The 24,639-nt window shown below is 36.1% G+C and overlaps 1 protein-coding gene across 1 annotated transcript in view; it reads right to left on the bottom strand.

Annotated features, from left to right (window-relative positions):
* Positions 1–24,077, bottom strand: part of TMPRSS11D (transmembrane serine protease 11D) — a 46,999-nt gene extending 22,922 nt beyond the window's left edge. The window contains exons 1-4 of the mRNA XM_059923833.1: positions 24,039–24,077; positions 23,514–23,664; positions 21,506–21,624; positions 4,330–4,397 (exon numbers count right to left, since the gene is read on the bottom strand). Of these exons, the coding sequence (XP_059779816.1) occupies positions 4,330–4,397; positions 21,506–21,624; positions 23,514–23,664; positions 24,039–24,077 (377 nt within the window). The remainder of the gene's footprint in view (positions 1–4,329; positions 4,398–21,505; positions 21,625–23,513; positions 23,665–24,038) is intronic.
* Between the last annotated feature and the right edge of the window lie 562 nt (positions 24,078–24,639).

Genomic DNA, 24,639 nt, shown 5'->3' with positions numbered 1-24,639 from the left:
TGGGTTATTTGTAGTGAGGTGGATGGACCCAGTCTGTCATACAGAGTGAAGTAAGTCAGAAAGAGGAAAACAAATACCGTATGCTAACACATATATATGGAATCTAAAAAAAAACCCACAAAGGTTCTGAAGAACCTACAGGCAGGACAGGAATAAAGACACAGACATACAGAATGGACTTGAGGACACGGGGAGGGGGAAGGGTAAGCTGGGACGAAGTGCGAGAGTAACATTGACCTATATACGCTACCAAATGTAAAATAGCTAGTGGGAAGCAGCTGCATAGCACAGGGAGATCAGCTTTGTGCTTTGTGACCATCTAGAGGGGTGGAATAGGGAGGGTGGGAGGGAGACGCAAGAAGGAGGAGATATGGGGATATATGTATGCCTATAGCTGATTCACTCTGTTATGCAGCAGAAACTAACACACCATTGTAAAGCAATTATACTGCAATAAAGATGTTAAAAAAAAAAAACCACCCTAAATGTAATGTGGTATATTGGGTTGGATCCTGAAATGGAAAAAAAGGACATTAGTGGAAGAACTGGTGAAAACCAAGTAAATCAGAGTCTAATAATGTACCAATGTTAATCTCTTAGTTTTGACAAATGTACCATAGTTATGTAAGATGTTAACATTAGGGGAAGCTAGGTGAAGTGTATGTAGAAACGTTCTGTACTGTCTTTGGAACCTTTCTGTAAACTTAAACTTATTCCAAAATAAAATGTTTACTTAAAAAAATAAATAAAATGACATTGACAGTATAATTACAGTGACTTATTTGCAGGTGTTACAAATAAGGTGGAACTAAAACATCAGTAATATGTGTATAACTGTTCCAAGTTTCCTGTATTATTTGGAAGAAGGGTAGTGGATTAAACCAACTCTCCTTGTTTGTGAGAATTTTTAAGAATAATCACTAAAATAAGATAAATGGAATGTAGAACTTGTAAATTAGTAAACGGAAAAAAGAAAATGAAAATACAATCATACAAGGGAAGGCAAGATAATAGGAAAAAGCATTAGAAAAACCAGGATGAAGAACATAAGATAATATGGAGGAAATAAATACAAATGTAACTGTCATCACAATAAATTGAAACTTACTAAACTCTCTAGTTAAAGGCAAAGATGGTCAGAATGCATTTGAAAATGTAATCTAGGTGTCTTCTTGTTTTAGGAGAAAAATCTAACCTGTAAGGATATATGAATGTTGAAAATGAAGATAAGGTATGTTGAAAAAAGAACCATAAGAAAGTCAGTGTAGCATAATAGTATCAGATATAAGAGATTTTTAAGATCGAAAGACATTAATTAGTGATAAAAAGGATTAATACCTTGCTAAAAGAAATAGTTCATGAGGCACATATAATAATTCTAAACATATAGGTGCTTGATAATATGTGCTCAAAATATATTGAACAAGGAGAAATAGGCAAATCCATAGTGGTAGGTTTTATCTGAATGACAATTACTAAGCTTAATTGGAAGGAACAGAATTCCTATTATTAAGTCTAATAGGAATCCAGAAACAGACTCATAGACATATGTAAACAATATACTATAGAAGTGGTATCACAAATCTGAAGGAAAATAACTCATGTAAAAAATTAAAAATCTTCCTCATGTCACACACAAAGCACTTGAATAGGAACAGCAAAAATTTAAAATTTATAGTCAAATATGGGAGATTTTCTTTATATACAAGAGGAGAAAGGATTTCTTCAGTAAGACATTTTACAATTGATTTTCTTCAACAAAAGATGCATATACAAAGTGTTAAGATAATGCTATAGACAGGGAGAATATATTTGCAACTCAAAGTAACAAATGTTTGGTACCTCCTATAGACAAAGAACTCCTACAAATCTATAAGGAAAAGACAAATCATAGAAAAAAACCAGAAAAGATGAATATGCAATTCAAAGAAGAGGTATCTTTAGTGAATGATAAACATGTAAATAGATACTCAAACAGGACGGTGTTTTATACTTCATTTATTTGATCTTCATAACAACTCTATCAAAGAGTCATGTACCTTCCTCTTGGGAACTGTGAGTAACAAACTCTCTTTTCAAAAGTCATCATCTCCTGATTTGTTGGCCTTACTGTACCTCAAATTTTCTATTGATGCAGTATATTTTAAAACAGAAGGGGAAGGGAAAAAAAGTGGTGTGTGTGTGTGTGTGGATGTGTATTTCAGACAGAGGGAATAGCTTATGTAAGAAGATCTTGAGGTTAGAGAGAGTGAAGAACTGAAAACAGTCTAGTGGGACTTGTGAGTAAAGAACAAAGTAGAGAGTAGTAAAAGACTACCCCAGCAATAGAGATGGTAGGAGAAAACCCTATATAGGAAGGTTTAGTAAACTTTGTTTTATATATATATATATATATATGAAAGGAGACATATATATATATCAAGAATACATATATCTTTGATGCACATATATTATTCATGTTTATATATGATATTTGACATATCATAAGAGTAAGGAATGGCAGTTAGAAGAACTTTAAGCAAATACTATGTTTAGCTTTTCATTTCAAAAAATCTTTCTGGTTGCTATGTAGAATGTGGAGTGGAGCAAGACTGCAGGAAACGAGACTCAGGAGGCTGTTCATAGACAAGGAGAGAGATGGTTGAGGGCAGTGTGTTTGAAGTTATGGATCTTAAACATAATTAAGAAATAGAATTGTGAAGGTTGGATGTGTGGGTTGAGGGAGAGAGGAATTTAGAGATAACTCATAACTCTTTCTTGAGCATCTGGGTTGAAGGTGACACCATTGAGAGAGCTAGGCAATACTAGAAGAGTAACATATTTGGCGGGGGAGAAATGATAGGTTCTGGTCTGGACTTATTAAAGTTGAGTTGTCCAAGATAGCCATATGATGATACCAAGTAGATGGCTGTGTATATTCACATCGCGAGATGAGAAGAGAGGACTGGCCCAGAGGTACAACTTTGATAATAATTAGCATATAGGGGCAATGAAGCCCCTAAAAGGAGCTTCAGTGTGAACTGAGAAGATGAGAGGCTTACAGCACAGTCTGACAACATTTGAGAAAAGGAAGGAATAAGAACTAACAAAGAAAACTGAGAAGGAATAACTTGAGAGATAAAAGGAAAATCAGGGGTGTATAGGGTCATAGAAACCAAGGGATGGTACTATTTCAAAAAGGATTGAAAACTCAACAGTGTTAAATACTGTTGAGAGGTCCAAGAAGAGGACTGATATAATTTCTTTGGAGTTTGTGATTCAGATGTCATTGCTGAACTTGGCAAGAGCAATTACTATTTTGTGGTGAGGTCAGAAGCCAGACTGCAGTGAAATGAGAAGTAAGTGGGAAGTGAACAAAAGGAGAAAAAAAATGCAGATTCAGTCCTACAAGTATTGCAAGCTAGTGGCTGGTACAGAGAATTTCTCAAGAAAGTACTAAGGTGAATGTGCACTGAACTGACTGAAATGCATTTTGGAAAATGCTCTTCCTATGGATTCTTCTTACTTCTTGAACTCCTCAGCAAAACTTAACTGACCAGAGCTCTATGCTCCTGGGTACTTAACTAGGTGACTCTTCCGAGAATAAGAAAAATTAATTTTCTTGTGGTGTTAGTATTTGAGAAATAATTAGTATAATTTCTCTCCCTTCTGAAGAGCTTTTGTATATTATTTGAAGGATTGAGCAATATGGACATTTGAGACATTTATGGTAGGGTCAGTAAGGGTGGCTATTTTAGTTGGTAGGGATATCACATCACATCACAAGGATAAGTCCATATTCAACTAAGGTAAGAACGGCAAATAACTAGCTTGTGTGCTGCTACTTCTAACATTATTCATATGAATTATTAATTCATAGCAGACACGTCTGTATTTGGCCACAGCATCCTTTATATTATAGCATTCCAGGCAGACAAAACCCAAAAAGCCACTTTTGGTGTTGGTTTAGTGTTCCAATCGTGCCCAGGACCACAACATTGCACATCTCCACAAGGCATTGTTTGCTACATAGACTGCATCGTGAATAGTATCCCCTGGAGTTATATAATAGAATAACCCTGCTGCTGTACCTTCACCCAACTCTCTCTCTACCCTTTCCTCCTTTTCCCACCAAGAACTGAAGTAATATGGTTATTTACATTAGTAAGTAGACCGTATGTGACATGTTTTGTTTTTTTGGCATTGGTTTTTAAACTGCCCATGATACTATTTTCATAATATTGCAACACATTGTGTGAACGTCTCATTCATGATCTATGCTGTGAACAAAATCAAATGCACCAAGTTGTATCTATGCTTATAGATATTTTTTGTTGTAGTTCCACTCACCTCAGTTTGACAACATGAGCTCTGATGAACTGTTTTCTTAAACTTGACTCTTTGAATGTTCTAGTAATCTGTAGAAAGAAAGGAAAAAACAACCTCTCTGTAATTACTGTTCTTTCTCTGCTTCCTCTTTCTGTCCAACCTTGCAACATGGTTGTTAATGGGGAGTTGACTATGTTAATGAAGAATAGAGAGTTCAGTTTAGTTCAGTTACATCTCAGAACACATGGGAGCGATTTAGGCAGGTTAATAACCTTCTGATGCAGTGCCTGTTTCTTCATCTATTACACAAAGATGATAATGGACAGGATGCATCTTCACTAGAAGCCATTCTAAACATAGCAGATGTCTTGCTCAATGAGAGCCCACGTTATATGATTTGGTGGCTGTTCCCAAAGAGGTGGGTGCATGAGCCAACCCAACACTAGGTGAGTCCACTGATACAATTTACAGTGTGTGATCCTGCAACAACGGTTCTTAAATGGGTAAAACCAGATTAAAATGAGTAGCAATGGAGAGCTTGATGAGAAAGAGGAAAAGAAGTAAAGGGCAGTCTTTTCCTTATTGTTTCTGATTAATGCCTAAGCAACATAAGTTATTTTTAGCATCAGTTGGTATTTCCTGACCTAACTTTAACTTTCCCCCTGAATCATTGCTCAATGCCAGCAAGGGTGGTCCTCTTGAGGTATAAGGTTTAGCTTTGCAGTAAACTAGTAGTGAGTGATTCTGTGACTGGAACAGTTCTGCCAAGATGCAGGGTGAGATGTACTGAGCTTTCATAATGGAGAGTGGATTCTGTTGGCTTGTACTGTGAGATTGGACCAAGGTGGGGGTGAACATGAAAAGGTGAAGATGGGGAAATTAAGTAGCATGTTGAATATTATATTAAGCCAGGATTTGAAGCCAGTTCTTCTTGAGACTGTAAAGTTTATGCAATCTCTATTACACTGCATTATATCTTATTTTTTCAGTATCCATTCTTTAGGCTGATATCAGACCAACCAGTTGTGAGACAAAATAACTTTTTTTCTTTCTAGAGGCCTTGAACATTTTTAAGAGTTATGAGGCTGTTAGTTTTTCAAAATAATTTCCTTTTTAAAAAACTCAAGAAGGACTAGTAAGTGTTAAGAAGAAAGCCAAAAGTCACTCAAAATTCTATGATCTAGAATTATAGAATGCAATCATTTGGTGAGTCATATTCTAGTTAACTATGTAGAAGGATAGATTTTAATGTGTTTATTAATGTGGTATATTGTAGGAGGGAGTTTAATAAACTGAGTTATGTTTAATTTTACTTGACTTTAACAGAAGTGAAAGGAACTGACCTAAAACTGAAGGAATTGCTAAAATTTAGATCAGCATGGGCTACACTGGACCAAAATGTTAAAAATCTAATTTAATTATGACATTTTTATTATGTGGAAAATATTGATGTAATTTAGTGAGGACTAAGGTAATAAGCAACATAAAGAAAGCAAGTTGATTAATTGGTTGATATCCATATACAAGGATAAAAGAAGAGGCCTTTGGATAAGAATCCGTATTTCATAGAGTGGGTGAAAATTTTGTAGTCTCTTTCATTAGAACTTATCAAATACTTAGTAGAAAATCAGTGAGCAGATGCTTGAAGAGGAAGCCAATAGGAGAGTGGAAAGTGTGGTAGATAGGGGACACAGAGAAAAGTTAGCTTGCTATGAGAACTTGAACGAATCTTTTGAACTTTCTTCCTCTCAGTTTCTTCATCTGTAAAAGGAAAACAGTCCAAAGTGTGTTTAAAAAATTGTTCTGTACACAGTTGACTACTGCAGCTCCCAGAGGCTATGCATCTACTTTCAGTGAGCTTTACATGTAACCTTTGGGCTTTTTCACTCCCTTCAAACTTATTATTGATACTTGTTTAATGGGTCGGATGAGTTTGCTTTCATACTTCTTTGATTTTGTAACCTGTATTATTGACCCTTTTATTACAATGGACAAAAAATCAAGTAAACAATGAAAGAGGAACTATTTTAAGTTTCCCTCCTGATTGAGGGTGACAATACTATCTTTGTGTGTGTTTTTTTTTTAACGTCTTTATTGGAGTATAATTGCTTTACAGTGTTGTGTTAGTTTCTTCTGTGAATCAGCTATACATATACGTATATCCCTATATCTCCTCCCTCTTGCGTCTCCATCCCACCCTCCTTATCCCACCACTCTATGTGGTCACAAACACGGAGCTGATCTCCCTGTGTTGTGCAGCTGCTTCCCACTAGCTACCTATTTTACATTTGGTAGTGTATTTATGTCCATGCCACTCTCTCACTTCGTCCCAGCTTACCCTTCCCCCTCCCTGTGTCCTCAAGGCCATTCTCTACATCTGCGTCTTTATTCCTGTTCTGCTCCTAGGTTCTTCTGAACCATTTTTTTTTTTTTTTTTTTTTTTAGATTCCATATATATGTGTTAGCATACAGTAATTGTTTTTCTCTTTCTGACTTACTTCACTCTGTATAACAGACTCTGGGTCCATCCACCTCACTACAAATAACTCAATTTCGTTTCTTTTTATGGCTGAGTAATATTCCATTGTACATATGTGCCACATCTTCTTTATCCATTCATCTGTTGATGGACACTTAGGTTGCTTCCATGTCCTGGCTATTGTAAGTAGTGTTGCAATGAACATTGTGGTACATGACTCTTTTTGAATTATGGTTTTCTCAGAGTATATGCCCAGTAGTGGGATTGCTGGGTCGTATGGTAGTTCTATTTTTAGCTTTTGAAGGAACCTCCATACTGTTCTCCATAGTGGCTGTATCAATTTACATTCCCACCAACAGTGCAAGAGTGTTCCCTTTTCTCCACACCCTCTCCAGCATTTAATGTGTGTAGAGTTTTCGGTGATGGCCATTCTGACTGGTGTGAGGTGATACCTCATTGTAGTTTTGATTTGCATTTCTCTAATGATTAATGATGTTGAGCATCTTTTCATGTGTTTGTTGACAATCTGTATATCTTCTTTGGAGAAATGTCTGTTTAGGTCTTCTGCCCATTTTTGGATTGGGTTGTTTGTTTTTTTGATATTGAGATGCAAGAGCTGCTTGTATATTTTGGAGATTAATCCTTTCTCAGCTGCTTCGTTTGCAAATATTTTCTCCCATTCTGAGGGTTGTCTTGTCATCTTCTTTATGGGTTCCTTTGCTGTGCAAAAGCTTTTAAGTTTCACTAGGTCTTACTTGTTTATTTTTGTTTTTATTTCCATTTCTCTAGGAGGTGGGTCAAAAAGGATCTTGCTGTGATTTATGTCAAAGGGTGTTCTGCCTATGTTTTCCTCAAAGAGTTTAATAGAGTCTGGCCTTACATTTAGGTCTTTAATCCATTTTGAGTTTATTTTTGTGTATGGTGTTAGGAAGTGTTCTAATTTAATTATTTTATGTGTAGCTGTCCAGTTTTCCTAGCACCACTTATTGAAGAGACTGTCTTTTCTCCATTGTATATTCTTGCCTCTTTTCTCAAAGATAAGGTGACCATATGTGCATGTGCATAGAGGTTCCCTCTATGCCTACTTTCTGGGGAGCTTTTATCATAAATAGGTGTTGAATTTTGTCGAAAGGTTTTTCTGCATCTATTGAGATTATCATATGGTTTATATCCTTTAATTTGTTAATGTGGCATATCACATTGATTGATTTGTGTATATTGAAGAATCCTTGCATTCCTGGGATAAACCCCACTTGATCATGGTGTATGATCCTTTTAATGTGCTGTTGGATTCTGTTTGCTAGTATTTTGTTGAGGATATTTGCATCTATGTTCATCAGAGATATTAGCCTGGAGTTTTCTTTTTCTGTGAAATCTTTGTCTGGTTTTGGTATCAGGGTGATGGTGGCCTCGTAGAATGAGTTTGGTAGTGTTCCTCCCTCTGCTATATTTTGGAAGAGTTTGAGAAGTTTAGGTGTTAGCTCTTCTCTAAATGTTTGATAGAATTCACCTGTGAAGCCATCCGTTCCTGGGCTTTTGTTTGCTGGAAGATTTTTAATACAGTTTCATTTTCAGTGCTTGTGATTGGTTTGTTTATATTTTCTATTTCTTCCTAGTTCAGTCTTGGACGGTTGTGCTTTTCTAAGAATTTGTCCATTTCTTCCAGGTTGTCCATTTTATTGGCATATAGTTGCCTGTATTAATCTCTCATGATCCTTTGTATTTCTGCAGTGTCAGTTGTTACTTCTCCTTTTTCATTTCTAATTCTGTTGATCTGAGTCTACTGCCTTTTTTCTTGATGAGTCTGGCTAATGGTTTACCAATTTTGTTTATCTTCTGAAATAACCAGCTTTTAGTTTTATTGATCTTTGCTATCGTTTCCTTCATTTCTTTTTTATTTATTTCTGATCTGATCTTTATGATTTCTTCCCTTCTGCTAATTTTGGGTTTTTTTGTTCTTCTTTCTCTAATTGCTTTAGGTGTAAGTTTAGGTTGTTTTTTTTTTTGAGATTTTTCTTGTTTCTCGAGATAGGGTTGTATTGCTATAAACTTCCCTCTTAGAACTGCTTTTGCTGCATCCCATAGGTTTTGGGCCATTGCGTTTTCATTGTCATTGGTTTCTAGGTATTTTTTGATTTCCTGTTTGATTTCTTTAGTGATCTCTTGGTTATTTAGTAGTGTATTGTTTAGCCTCCATGTGTTTGTATTTTTTACAGTTTTTTTCCTGTAATTGATACATAGTCTCATAGCGTTGTGGTCAGAAAAAATACTTGATATGATTTCAATTTTCTTAAATTGACCAAGGCTTGATTTGTGATCCAAGATATGATCTATCCTGGAGAATGTTCCATGAACACTTGAGAAAAACGTGTATTCTGTTGTTTTTGGATGGAATGTCCTCTAAATGTCAATTAAGCCCATCTTGTTTAATGTATCATTTAAAGCTTGTGTTTCCTTATTTATTTTCATTTTGGATGATCTGTCCATTGGTGAAAGTGGGGTGTTGAAGTCCCCTACTATGATTGTGTTGCTGTCGATTTCCCCTTTTATGGCTGTTAGCATTTGGCTTATGTATTGAGGTGCCCCTATGTTGGGTGCATAAATATTTACAATTGTTATATCTTCTTCTTGGATTGATCCCTTGATCATTATGTAGTGTCCTTCTCTGTCTCTTGTAATAGTCTTTATTTTAAAGTCTATTTTGTCTGATGTGAGAATTGCTGCTCCAGCTTTCTTTTGATTTCCATTTTCATGGAATATCTTTTTCCATCCCCTCACTTTCAGCCTGTATGTGTCCCTAGGTCTGAAGTGGGTCTCTTGTAGTCAGCATATATATGTGTCTTGTTTTTATATCCATTCAGCCAGTCTATGTCTTTTGGTTGGAGCATTTAATCCATTTGCATTTAAGGTAATTATCGATATGTATGTTCCTATTACCATTTTCTTAATTGTTTTGCGCTTGTTTTTATAGGTCTTTTCCTTCTCTTGTGTTTCCTGCCTAGAGAAGTTCCTTCAGCATTTGTTGTAAAGCTGGTTTGGTGGTGCTGAATTCTCTTAGCTCTTGCTTCTCTGTAAAGGTTTTAATTTTTCCATCGAAACTGAATGTGATCCTTGCTGGAGAGAGTAATCTTGGTTGTAGGTTTTCCCCTTTCATCACTTTAAATATGTCCTGCCACTCCCTTTTGGCTTGCAGAGTTTCTGCTGAAAGATCAGCTGTTAACCTTATGGAGATTCCCTTGTATGTCATTTGTTGCTTTTCCCTTGCTGCTTTTAATATTTTTTCTTTGTATTTAATGTTTGAAAGTTTGATTAATATGTGTCTTGGTGTGTTTCTCCTTGGATTTATCCCGTATGGGACTCTCTGCACTTCTTGGACTTGACTGACTATTTCCTTTCCTATATTAGGGAAGTTTTCAACTTTACTCTCTTAAGCTATTTTCTCAGTCCCTTTCTTTTTCTCTTCTTCCTTTGGGACCCTTATAATTCGAATGTTGGTGCATTTGATCTTGTCCCAGAGGTCTCTGAGACTATCCTCGAGTCTTTTCACTCTTTTTACTTTATTCTTCTCTGCCGTAATTATTTCCACTATTTTATCTTCCGGGTCACTTATCCATTATTCTGCCTCATTTATTCTGCTATTGATTCCTTCCAGATAATTTTTAATATCCTTTTTTGTGTTGTTCATCACTTTTTGTTTGCTCTTTAGTTCTTCTAGGTCCTTGTTAAACTTTTCTTGTATTTTCTCCATTCTATTTCCAAGATTTTGGATCATCTTTACTATCATTATTCTGAATTCTTTTTCAGGTAGACTGCCTATTCCTCTTCATTCATTTGGTTAGGTCGGTTTTTACTTTGCTCCTTCATCTGCTGCATATTTCTCTGTCTTCTCATTTTGCTTAACTTACTGTGTTTGTGGTCTCCTTTTCGCAGCCTGCATGTTCATAGTCCCTGTTGTTTTTGGTGTCTGCCCCCAGTGGGTAAGGTTGGTTCAGTTGGTTTTATAGGCTTCCTGGTGGAGGGGAGTGGTGCCTGTGTTCTGGTGGATGAGGCTGGATCTTGTCTTTCTGGTGGTCAGGACCTCGTCCAGTGGTGTGTTTTGGGTTTTCTGTGAACTTATTATGATTTTAGGCAGCCTCTCTGCTTATGGGTGGAGTTGTGTTCCTGTCTTGCTAGTTGTTTGGCATGGGGTGTCCAGCACTGGAGCTTGGTGGTTGTTGAGTGAAGCTGGGTCTTAGCAGTGAGGCAGAGATATCTGGGAGAGCTCTCACCGGTTGATATTATATGGGGCCGGGAGGTCTCTGCTGGTCCAATGTCCTGAGCCTGGCTCTCCCACCTCAGAGCCTCAGGCCTGACACCCAGCTGAAGCACCAAGATGCTGTCAGCCACGGGGCTCAGAAGATAAGGGAGGAAAAAAAGAAAGAAAGAAAAAAATAAAATAAAATAAAAAAGTTATGAAAATAAAAATTAAAAAAATTATTAAAGTAAAAAAAAAGTAATTTAAAAATAAAGAAGAGAGCAACCAAACCAATAAACAAATGCACCAATGATAACAGGTGCTAGAAACTATACTAAGATAAACATAAAAATCAGAAACTAATCAGTCTCATGCAGCAAACTCCAAGTCCACAGGTGCTCCCAAAATCCACCACCTCAATTTTCGGATGATTTGTTGTCTATTCCAGTGTTCCACAGATGCAGGGTACATTGAGCTGATTGTGGAGATTTAATCTGCTGCTCCTGAGGCTGCACAGAGAAATTTCCCTTTCTCTTCTTTGTTTGCACAGCTCCTGGGGTTCAGGTTTGGATTTGGCCCTGCCTCTGCATGTAGGTTACCCTCTGCATCTGTTCTTCGCCCAGATAGGAGCGGGTTAAAGAGCGGCTGATTAGAGGGCTCTGCCTCACTCAGGCTGGGGGGAGGGAGGGGTACGGAATGCAGGGCGGGCCTGCAGCTGCAGAGGCCCGCATAACGTTGCAACAGCCTGAGGCCCGCTGTGTGTTCTCCCAGGGAAGTTGCCCCTGGATTACGGGACCCTGGCAGTGGCGAGGTGCACAGACTCCCGGGAGGGGAGGTGTGGACTGTGCTTGCACGCAGGCTTCTTGGTAGTTGCAGCAGCAGCCTTAGCGTTTCATGCCCGTCTCTGGTGTCTGCGCTGATAGCTGCAGCTCGTGCCCGTCTCTGAAGCTCGTTTAGGCAGTGTTGTGAATCTCCTCTCCTCACGTGACCCAAAGCAATGGTCTGTTGAGTCTTAGGCAGTTCCAGACTTTTTCCTGGACTCCCTCCCAGTTAGTTGTGTCACACTAGCCCCCTTCAGGCTATGTTCACGCATCCAACTCCCGTCCTCTCCCTGGGATCTGACCTCCGAAGCTTGAGCCTCAGCTCTCAGCCCTCACCCACCCCGGAGGGTGAGAAGACAAGCCTCTCAGACTGGTGAGTGCTGGTTGACACCGATCCTCTGTGTGGGAATCTGTCCGCTTTGCCCTCTGCACCCCTGTTGCTGCACTCTCCTCTGTAGCTCCAAAGCTTCCCCCACCACCCACCCCTCTTTTCCACCAGTGAAGGGGCTTCCTAGTGTGTGGAAACTTTTCCTCCTTCAAAGTTCCCTCCCAGAGGTGCAGGTTCCATCCCTATTCTTTTGTCTCTGTTTTTTCATTCTTCTTTTGCCCTACCTAGGTACATGGGGAGTTTCTTGCCTTTTGGGAGGTCTGAGGTCTTCTGCCAGCGTTCAGTAGGTGTGCTGTAGGAGTTGTTCCACATGAACACGTATTTTTGATGTATTTGTGAGGAGGAAGGTGATCTCCATGTCTTACTCCTCTGCCATCTTGAAGGTCTCTTGACAATACTATCTTTGAATTCTAGAATGGCCTAGAATCCTCAAACCTCAATAATATTCATAATCGATAAGAATTGAAGTGAGACATGGATTATTTAGGTAAATTCTAACAAAGTAACCATCATTAAACCGGTTAATAGATGAGGTCATATGAAGGGTAAGACATTACACATAGAATGTCTATAATTGTCACATATTTTTCATCTTGAGGGGGAAAAGATCTTATTAGCTACCCCATGAAAGTAAATCACCTTCTTATTTTCAGTACCTTCTTACTTGGTAGGTATATTTTTTGTTTTGTCTTGTATTTTAGTATTTAATGATGAAATTACACGAACAACTGATGAGGTGGAAGCATCTCTCACATACCTACCTCATAACATTTCTCAATAGTTACAGTTTTGTTCATAATATTCATGAGCTGAATAATAGTAATAATGTTGTTTTTGTGATTTCAGTCACCCTTCAGTTACAAACTTTCTTTTCTGTTTAATCAGAAGATCTGGAAACTCAGTTTTCAAGAAAAAGATAAAATACATGGCAATATAATCTATCTATTACTACAATACTCTTCAAATATTTTTGATTATGCACTCTTATGGGTAATACATTTTGTGCATGTGTGGCCAAACCACGTTTATAAATTATACACATGTAATAATACTGTTCTACTAACAATATGAATTATAAAATATTGCCAAAGTTAAAAATTAAAAAGGCTGAGTTACAGAACAAACATTTAGGTATTTTATTCCATTTATTTTTTAATAGCAATATATTCAGTGTTAACAATATGACTGGATAGAATTTATAATTTTTGAAACACTGTGATAAAATGACCCAAAGGTATGATTCTAAGTTTAATCTAAACACTTGGTCTGAAGCACTGAAGAAGTTTCCACACAATTATGTGGCTCCAGATGCATGAAGTTCATTAGCAGAACTTAATAAATCATGACACTAAGTTGTCAGTCCCACCAATCATGCAAGGGTTTTGTTGAAATTCAGCAAGTGACTTTCCATCTTCCCTGATTTCAATTGGCTACCCTTTCAAATCAAATCAAAGGAGTTTCATTATATTTATATACATATTTTAAGAAATGTGTTCAAAATCAACCAAACATGGTAGGTAATTTTTGCCTCCCAAATTTTTATGTGTGCATGTCTAAGCCCTTAATTTTCAGTAAAACGAAACAACTGAACTCAATCACCTAATGCTGGACACGTTGCTAAACATGTATTTCCAAAGTTTTCTCTTATTTATTTAAAAAGCAGTTAATTTCTCACACTTATACCTTCAAGGGACAGGATGTGTGTGTGTGTGTGTGTGTTTAAACATCTTCTAAGAAGCATTGCTTAACCTGGCAGTATGGCTTTAGCCAGGAATAGAAGATTGTCAGTTCTTATGTTACTAACTGTTCATTTACTTATTCATTATTGTATATTGCATATTCATTACTGCATATGAGGGTTATCTTCAAATTGCAGGTTTTTAAATTTATTTGTGTTTTGCAGGATTCTTCTCAGTCCTCATATTAATTTTTGGGGAGGTTTAGTTTACTTTTAGAGCTAGATAATATAATTTTAAAATCCAGTGGAAGCTGTATATCATTTAAATCTACTGAGAGCCGGTAAAAGTGTGCTGATGCCCAGTCAGTTCTACTGTGTTACTGCCCACCCCATCCCTCAAGATATTTTCACACACATTGTGTGGAACTACTTGACATAAAACCAAACAAAGGTGCCAGTGTCAATCCATTTGTTAAATAGTAACAAAGCTAAGTTTGTTCATTTGTTCCTTCACTCCTTCTCTCCCTATTTTCTTTTTCTTCTTGTTTAAAAATTTTTTCGTAAAAGAGAAAAACACATGTAGAGTGACATTTAAGTATTTTCTTCCATGACTCCAATAAAATTATTGTGAATTCCTTCGTGGTATGACAACTCCATCTTGGAGACCATTGTGGGCTTCATCCTGACTGCAATGACATCTTTATTTTGTGTCCCTAGCACTTAGCACAGGAACCAACAGATAGAATGTATCATTTATTCATTCATTCAACGAATATTTGAATGCCAACTATGTACCAAATTCTCTTTTAGGCATTAGGCAACAATCATTGCTTATTAAATGGCTGTACTAAAAGCCCTGATGGTAAAAGGGATGTGATATGATTAATTGCAAATTGATACTGCTGTCTTTCTCTTCCTGTGCCCTAGTTTTTTTCATGGTACAGTCCTTAGGTATATTTTGGAAAAAATGGCAATTGTTGTTTGCAGAATCTGTTGCAATACCACCCCTGATGCCAAAGGGGAGTTTCAATGGTTCAATTGATCCTAGGTGTGAATCCTGATTGAAGTCCCTTGTTTTATTTGGAGAGGCCCATTCAATCAGAATGCACTCATAGTTTTGATACACATATTTTGCAAACAGATGCTCTCATTATTTCGAAATCACCTTGTTCATTTTTTCACTCATTCAACAGCTTTTGAGCACCTCTTATGCTTCATGCTTCCTCTATCAAGCACTGGGTTACACTGGTGGAGAAAATAGACAGTCCTTGCCATCATGGAGCTTACATCTAATGGGGAAGATAGGCACTAATCAGATTATCATCCACATTTAAGCAGAATTATAACTGTGATAAGTGCAGCAATATAGTAGAGGGATTTGATCCAGTCAGTGAGATTAGAGAGGCTTCTCAGAGGAATGCTTATGAAACTGAGATCTTCAGGAAGAATCAGAGTTAGCTGGTTGAAGAGAAAGGAAAAGCCTCACAGGTGGAGTGAATGGCACATACAAAGTCCTGAGGTAGGAACAAGCAGATTGTGTTTAAGGAATCAAAGGCCAGGACAGTTGTAGCCTAGAAAACAAGGAGGCTAGAGTTATATAGAAAGGCCAGACCATGAAAGTCTTGTTAGTGTGTGAAGCATTTGGTCTTTATCATAATAATGGGAAGTCACTGAAGTGTTTTAAATGAGAGGATAATAAAATCAGATTTGCAATTTGAGAACAATCTCTCTGGTTGCATGTGGATAAACAATTTTAGGCGCAAAATAACATAAATTAGTTATGGTCCTATTTTGGCACTTCAGTGTAGAGGTGATGGCTTGGATGGTTATGGTGGTAGCAGAATATGGAGAGAAATGAATGGATCTGAGGGAAATACAGGGGATAAAACCTACAGGGGTTGGTAATAGATTGGATATTTGGAATGATAGAGAGCAGTATGTCAAGGATGAATCCTAGGTTTCTGGCTTGGAAAACTGAATAAATGGTATTATCATCAATGGGGTTAGGATTATGGGAAGAAGGCTAGTATGGCATGGAGGGATCATGAGTTTGATTTAGGGACATAATATATTTGAGATGTTTTTACAACAGACAAGTAGAGATATTAAGCTGGCAGTTGGGGGAAAAGGTCTGAAGTACAGAAGAAAAGTCTGGGCTGACGACAGCATGAGTCATTAGTATATAAGTGTTGGTAGAAGTAATGGTCATGGATGAGATCATCTAGAGATAGAAGATAATGTGAGAGGAGAGGAGTACATAGGTCAAAGAGTTGGGGAATTTCAACATTTAATGTCAGTGTAGAGGAGGGTGAATCTATAAAAAGATACAGAGGAGAAGGAGTGGCCAGAGAAGCAGGATGAGAAAAACAGGTGACTGGGTGGCATGGATATCTTGTGTGAAAATCACATAATCATAGACTTTTTGAGGTAGAATGTACTATAAAAATCATCTAGATCAATGATTTTATTTTACTAATGAATAAACTGTGAACCAGAAAAGTGAATTGCTTAATATAATAGAAATTCTGGAATTATTCCACTGCTCATTAAGTATAACACTGCTGACTATGGAACAAGGATAATGATGGTACTCATGTTACCACTGGTAAGTGGTATGATTCTTGAACTTGAAACCAGGAGACCTTGGTTTGAATTTTTGTTCTATCACTTTCCAGTTGAATGGCCTTTGTCATGTTTCTTAATCTCTCACAGTATTCACTTACCCATCTATAAAAATTACATGCCCTTTGTGAGTTGAAGGTTAGATGATATATGTAAAAGTGCTTTATGAACTATAAAGTACTATATTAGAGTATTATTCAAAGTGTTTCTACAGAAGTATGAATAAATGAGATTAACTGTAGAAATCATACATCAGACGAATTTCAAGGGGAATCTTTCACTGCCAGATGTTTAATTATAAAGCCAGAGTAAATAGCTGGGTACTGGTACAGGCAAAGACTAATCAGTGAAAGAGAGGGGAGTACAGAAAAAAGAAAAAGAGGAATTTAGTGTATGATAAAGACGGCATAACAAATAAATCCATTGCACTATTTAATATACTGTTTTGGTACCACCACCTAGCTCTTTTAGGGGAAAAAGCTGGATCTCTATCTTATTAAAAAATAAATTACAGGTGAATCAAAGATAAAATTGATAATTTTGGCTACCTAAAAAATTAAATCTATATGGCAGTAAAAAAAAAAACCCTAGATTATAAACAAGGTTGAAAGTCAAATCTCGTTAGAGAAATATATGAAAATGAATAACAGGCAAATTTTAATATTTTAACAAGGAAAGAATTTTTTCCCCCAGATTTATATAAAAACACAAAGTCTCCAGTAAGAAAATGGGCAAGGTCATGACCAGGCAATTCACAAATGAAATTATAAAAATGACCTATTACTATAGGGAGACAGATTAAATCTTACCAGTAATCAAAGAAATGCAAACCAAAATAATAGTGAGATAACACTTCTTACCTATTGAATTAGCAACAATTAATAAGATTTACCACGCATAGTGTTAATGCTGTGGGGGAAATAAGCATACCTATGCATACTTATATACTGGTAGTAAGAATGTAAACTGGGGCACTTCTGGAGTGCAATCTAGAAATTAAAATAAATGTTAAAAATTCATAGATCACTATATTGATATAAACAAATGGTTGAATTAGTACGTGGAGAAACTAGACAAACAGAAGAATTTCAAATATTCTTTAAATATTCAAAGCATAACTCGTTACTCCTCCACTTCTTATGTGTGGCCTGTACATAGTGTCTTTCTTCCAAAGAGTATAATATGGAAAAGGGAGGGAGTAACTTTACAGTGTAGAAATCTGGCCAACACTACTTCAGCCAGGTGATCAAGGTCAACAGTGGTAAGTCATGTTGGTATTATGTACCCCACTTCATATGATGTAATGAAAATGACCCTTTTCCTCTATAGTCTTCCTCCTTAAAACCCCAAACCCCAGTCTAACCGTAAGAAGAAACATCAGAAGGCCTCCAATTGTGGGACATTTCTACAAAATACCTGACTAGTATTCCTCAAAACTGTCAAGGTTATCAAAAACAAGGAAAATCTGAGGAACTGTCATAGTCTACAAGAGCCTAAGGAGACATGGCAACTCTGTAATTTGCTATCCTGGATGGGATCAGGAAATGGAAAAGAAGATTAAGTAAAAACAAAGGAAATCTGAATAAAATACAGAATTTGGTTAATAACAATGTATTAATATTGGATCATTAATTGCAATAAATATACTATTGTAATATAAAACGTTAATCATAGAGGAAACTGGGTATGATGTATATGAGAACTCTATATTATCTTCGCAACTTTTCTATAAATCTAAAATGCTTCTAAAATAAAATCTTTATTAAAATTGAAGAAGAAATTTAAAAATCTCTAGAGAGAAATTAAAAAATGCATACACCCTATATTCTGATAATTCTACTTCTGGGAATATGTCCCAAGAATATAATCACTCAGGTGTGCAAGGATGTATCAACAAGACTGGTCATCAGAATATTGGGTATAATAGTGAAAAACTGGAAACAATTTGAACATCTGTCAACAGAGGACTGGTTAAATAAAATATTGTACCTTTGTGCACTATAATGCTATTTAGTTATTTAAAATGGTGTATTTCTTCATTGATATTAAAATACCTCTATGACATATTTTTTGAGAAAAAAGTAGTAGTAAACAAGCATGTATAGTCTTATTCCATTGACAGAAAATAGTATGTGTTTGTGCATGGACGATTATGCAGTTTTCATGAAAAGTACTTGGAACATCAAAATATTAATAGTGGATATATGAGTATTGAGATTTTGTGCATATTTCTTTCTCTTTATATTTCTTGAATGCCCTGACTTTTCTACTTTTTTATATTATCTTTACAACAAAAGACAAAACTAAAATTATTTTCATTTTGATAACACTTTATACATTACAATTTATAGACCACTTTTGAGAGTAATTTAAGAATAACAAATTAGATTGTATAATTTTTTTGTCATTGGGATTGGGTTTTAAAGACTTACTGAATATCTTTCAAATGTGCTGGTAGTGCTTTTGAAAAGAAACTTAGTTTATGTTTCTCACATTGCTGAATATGTACGTTGTGCTTTATGCCTTATGCCGTTTCTCTCCATATCAGTCTTTTGCAATTTTACATATGCTCTATGAAGGATGCGCTGACCTAACATATCTGATCTGTCTGGCAGGAACTGAGTGACCTCTTTAGGGCTGAGGATGTCTCTGGCATCTTGCTTTAATGACAAATAGCTGGATTCTAATTCCCTATAATGAAGCTGGGATTCTCGATATACACACTTTCAGTTTGCTCCTTTTATTAGACTGGGTAAATAGCTGAAACATTACATGATGTCTTTGTGTGGATGTGAGGACTTCATTATGAACAACTGTCCTCAGACTGGCCTCCTGAGATGTTTGTCTCTAGTATCTTCTTCAAGAAATTTAAGAATGTCTCTTGCAGTGTTAATCACAAGAAAATCTGTTCAGATTTGCAGGTTGCCCTCTGCCTAAGACAAAGGTACTCACAGGCTCTTTGTATTCGTCTGCGTAGTTTGCATTTGTGTGTGTATTTGTGGGGTCCAGCCTCAGAGTAGTATTACTAACCCAAGCACCGATTATTGCATAAATCAGCACCTTTCAACATCTAAACTGTGTGGGCAGTCAGTGGTACTAATGACAAAGTACCAAAGTTTTTAAAAACTGGCATTTTTAAATAAATGTGAATAAATTTAAGGATATTCTTTAAATACTAAAAAAAAAAAAAAAAGTCTCTTGGTTTGAAGTCTAAACAATGGGCTCTCATGATGCAAATGATATAACTAAATATTCCTATTGATTTTTTAAGAGCAGGTTGGGAAGAGAAAGTAGGAAGTTGGGGAGGTGGATTGCTTTGGTAAGCCTAAAATGGAAGTTTTATCTGCATTTCCACATTTTCTGGAATATGCCTTAATTCAAGTTTTAACCCCTTGGCTTTCTTCTGGACCACCGTAATGAGCTTCTAACTAGCCTTACTGTGTGCAGGCTCTTCTCTTTATAGTCTAATTTTTACATTCGGAACATGAATCTATCAGATCCTGTTTGCATCATTCTGCCTCTAGCTCAAGACTTTCTCTCTGCAAGATAAAACCCAAACTTTTTAGCTAAGCACATTCTCCTCTCTATGCCTTGGCTCATATTTTAGCTGTGGTGTGCCCTACTCATTCTAAAAGCCAACCTGAAAAATCATCTTTTATAAGACACTGTCTCTGATCTCCATAACTGGATATCATTTATCCTCTTACCACAAACTTACATCTGCGTTGCTCTCATGTCACATACTCACTGCATACCTTATATTGTAAATATTTGTAAGCTTGTTTAATCTCCCATGTTAGACTAAGCTCCATGAGGGCAGATCCAATATCTACTCCACTTTTTGTATGTCCACAGCATTTGACAGGATTGATGTTTAATAAAAGTTTATTGAAGGAACAGGAGGCTCCCACTTCTGACATAATAAACTGGTGTTCCCCAATATTAACCCTACCTCTGCCTCCTGGCCTAGATTCTGTTCCCAGATTATTCTGATTCAGCTGTTTATTCTGATTAAACATTTAAATAATATACTAACTTCCCTTGCTCTAATTTAATGCTCACCAAGCACTTTTCTCAATACTTGGCTCCTAGTGTAGTTTGCCCCTAGGGGAAAAGGGTGTTAGACAAGCAAATGATTCAGTCCCCCAGCCATGATAATTCTCATTATAGATTAACTCAGTGGTTCCCAAAGTGTGGTCCCTGGACCATAGCATCAGCATCACCTGGGAACTTGTTAGAAGTGCAAATTCTAACTACTGACTCAGAAACTCTGACACTGGGGCCTAGAACTCTATTTTTAATAAGCTTTCCAGGTGATTTTGCTAAAGTTTTAGAACCATTGGACTAATTTATAACCTTAGGAATCTTAGAAAACATACGGGTAAGTGAGCAACCCTGAGATTGTTCAGCTCTGACTCTGCAGGGCTGAAGGCCAAACCCTGGTCTGTGATGATAAACCAGTGCTAAGGGTCTGCTTATGAGGTTTCCCGGTAAGCAGCCTGGGGGCCTTTTCAAGTGAGAGCGCAGGCTTTCTTTGTATATTTTCTATGTCGATCATTGAACCAAAGTATGACGTTCTCCAAACTATGTTAATATGTATTTTAACACCTACTACCTGTATGTTTAGTTGGATAAGAAAAAAGGAAAGAAGGCAAAATGAAAAGGATTTAAAAAGACAATCTCAAGGGTAGGAAAAATGCTCAAATTGCATAAACAATAGACTTCCAATCTGAAGTCATAATCATAAAAAATATGTTTACTCATGACCTAAAACTTTCATGATGTAAGAAAATATGAACAAGAACAAGTGTACAAGCAAATTGACTTGGAAAAAGCACAACGAAACACATCTTTCACCATTCGGGGAGGAGAATATGCAGAGCATCTAGGAGTTGCAAATGTATCACAAAATATTAAGTTTATTATCATAATTGTTTTATGATATAATAAAGAGGAAATGCAAATATTAACTTACCATAGACTCAATATTTCCACTCAAATTCCTGTATTTCTGTGTAACTGATGAACTTAGCTCATCACTATATTGAACATTTAGGATTTGAATGCTGCTACGGTAAAAGTAATGTTTTTGACCTGTAAAACAAAGAAAAGGCAGAATCAATCTCACATTACTAAGTACTTTAATCTGTATATTATACAGGATTATGGGAGGCTATGTTATACAATTAAAAAAAATTTGATTCCCTTGAAAGAAAACTCTAAACTTAATATAATGTAACTATAATGAAATTATTTTTCTTTCAGTTTTTAAAAAGATTGGCAATGCTAGAACTGTTAAAAATGCATGAAAATCAGAGCAGCATTATTTGAGAAATTAAATTGTTCAGTAGTATCATAATTTTCATTCTTACTGTATTTTAGGGAGATTTGTGATTACAGATTTATTCATTCAGGAAATATTAATGTCTATAATACACTATTATTCATTTATCATTAAGGAATAAAGTAATTCTGAATAGTTTAAAAAATTATTTCAAATACTATTCTTTTTAGAGGAATTAGTGACTTATTGGTTCTCTGGATTAAGCTAGAAAATAACTGTTCTGACAAGAAAGCTAATCTGGTTGTTCAATGTGAACTATTTCCATCAAAAAGGGTCTACCAATGGATATATTAAGCTATGTGAAGGAAATAAAAATTCCTAAAACATACTTGTCCTTACCTTAGAAACTTTATGAACATGGACATAACCTAACCTGTCTTGGGAAAAAATTCCCTGCTTCCATTTGATCATTCATATACATAATTTATGCAGAGAAATACCTCAATCAGGGAAAGCATTTGAGATCCTGGGGATAGGGTTGTGTGGTCCTTTGTGGCAGAAGGACAAGTCTTTCTGGAGCCATAAGTGGTCACTGGTATACACTTTGAAGAGGACTTACTTAGGCTTCGCACTTTGTGTTTAAGTGTGACAATACAGTGCCGTTAAGAGTGAAAATTCATTAGTTTAATCTGAAACTTGATGTTTGTTTTTCCTTCTTCCGTAATTCACTTTGGACATATTTGTCTCTAGGTGATTTGATAGCAAAATGTAGTCAGAAGCAAAATTTAGCCACAACTTTATAATTAGATTGACTGAAAAGATTATTCCTAGTTACTGGAATGAATAAATTTGTTCTTGCTCAGTCTCCACACTCACACATACCCATATGCCTTCACACTCTGCCCCGCCCTGCCCCAATGATTTAAATAATTTAACAGGATTATAGCAAAATTAAAAAAAAAAAACAAAGTCAAAGTGTTTTTTCAAGTGAAGAAAACAGATTATAACATATATTATGTAGTGAAATTTGACACATTTTATCTACATTAAAACATCTGAAAGAATATTCACTGAGATATTAAGTTGTTTGTGAATGAGCAGGGTATATGCATTCTTTATATTATTTCTTTGTTTCCTATTTTTATGACGCAATGAAAAATTAAAGAAACTAAGAGAAACAAAAAGGAACAGAATCCTTTTTAAAGTTTGTTTTTAACCTCTTTCTACTTCTTAACTTCAAATTCATCTATCATAATTGTTCTGCCCCTAAGATTATTTTCAGGAGACAGGTCATGAATTAACAAATATTTAGATACATCCAACTTTTAGATGTTGAAACTTAAGGTCCTTTGCAAATTTTAAATGAAGAAGGAAATCATGGTATTAATGAAAAAACAAAACAAGTGAACTCTAGCATCAGAAAAATATTGAGTTTTTTCCCTTGGCTAGAATAATTCTTGTCTGGGTTTAATGTTGTTTAGTATACTAAAAAAGGCCAAAAGAAAAAGAAGAGAAAAAATACTGAATTAGAGAAAATATAGACATGAACATATATTCAGGGGTATATGAATAAAATATATAATTATGTTGTATTAAGAAATAGAAGTGGCAATAAAAGTGAGAATGCCAAACTTTTAATCTGAAAGTATATTTAGTTAATTCATGTGAAGAGTGGTATTTCCAATCTTCTGGTACTTACCAAAAGCTAAAAAGTAGACAAGTAGAGCTGTGGTCACTGCCAGGATCACCACAACGGCGACGGTAACAAAACATACTATGTATGGATTCAGAGATCTTGAGGCCGATGGTGCCCGTGTTGGCCTTAGAACAAGGGAAAAGATCAAAGGCCACTCATTTCACTCAGAGAAACAATCATTTCAGCTCTCATGATCATTTTCTGCCTTCCATGTGTAAGAAGTCTCTTAGTTTGCACATGGCTCTATTATAGAAAACTGATTGTTTCTTGATAGGAATATAGTTCTGGAAATGAAATCTAACTGAACAACACTCTCCTTAATGGTTTTTCTTTCAATTTTTTTTCCAGCACTAAAATGTTGACATTTAGATAGTTTGATAGAAGAATAAGGAAATCTGACCTCTGGTTTGCAATTACTTTTCCTTCTTCTGCCAGTTGATGAAGTTCTCAAGAATAACAACTATTTCTGTTTTACTACAACTCCTTCTAAGACCCTATGTTGGACACTACTTTAGTAAGCTCCCTTACCTGGGCACCATCCTCAGGGATGTGCTGAAGAGAGATCATTTTAGGGGGAGAGGGGTGGAGGGAGTCAGAACAGTAGCATTTCTCACTGTAATATTCTCCGGGTTATTAAAATGGGGGTATGTCTAGAGGCTGAGAGCTGAGATCCAGGAGAGTAATAAGCACCTGTAATTAATTAGAACTGTACCAGCAGCAGAGGATTTGCGTAATTTTTTTCACCCATGAAATCATCAACAGCAGTGTAAGCCAATAGATTTGTACTAACAGTATCTGGTATTATATTAAGCATATAATCCAAGTACTTCCTCATGGCCTCTCTCCCTACCACACACACACTCACACTGGGGAGGTCACCAGAAGAGCTGAGTGTGAATTCCTGTTTTATCCCTTGTTTGCTTGGAGATCATATTGTCATTTATCTGAGATTTTCTTCATCTGAAAAAATGGGAATAATACTTGCCTCACAAGGCTAATTTGAAGATCAGTGAGGTTATGTTAAGTGTATAAAGTATATATTTCTATTAAATAGGTTCTCCACTAGACTGTGAGAACCTTGAGGATAAAGATGGTATTCATGCATATGTTTCTGACAGTTTGTAGGGTA

The sequence above is a fragment of the Balaenoptera ricei genome, chromosome 5 (assembly GCF_028023285.1).
Source record: "Balaenoptera ricei isolate mBalRic1 chromosome 5, mBalRic1.hap2, whole genome shotgun sequence".
NCBI classification, from domain to species: Eukaryota; Metazoa; Chordata; class Mammalia; order Artiodactyla; family Balaenopteridae; genus Balaenoptera; species Balaenoptera ricei.
Note: the sequence above shows the minus strand (reverse complement) of the source record. Positions and strands in the feature narration are given on the sequence as shown.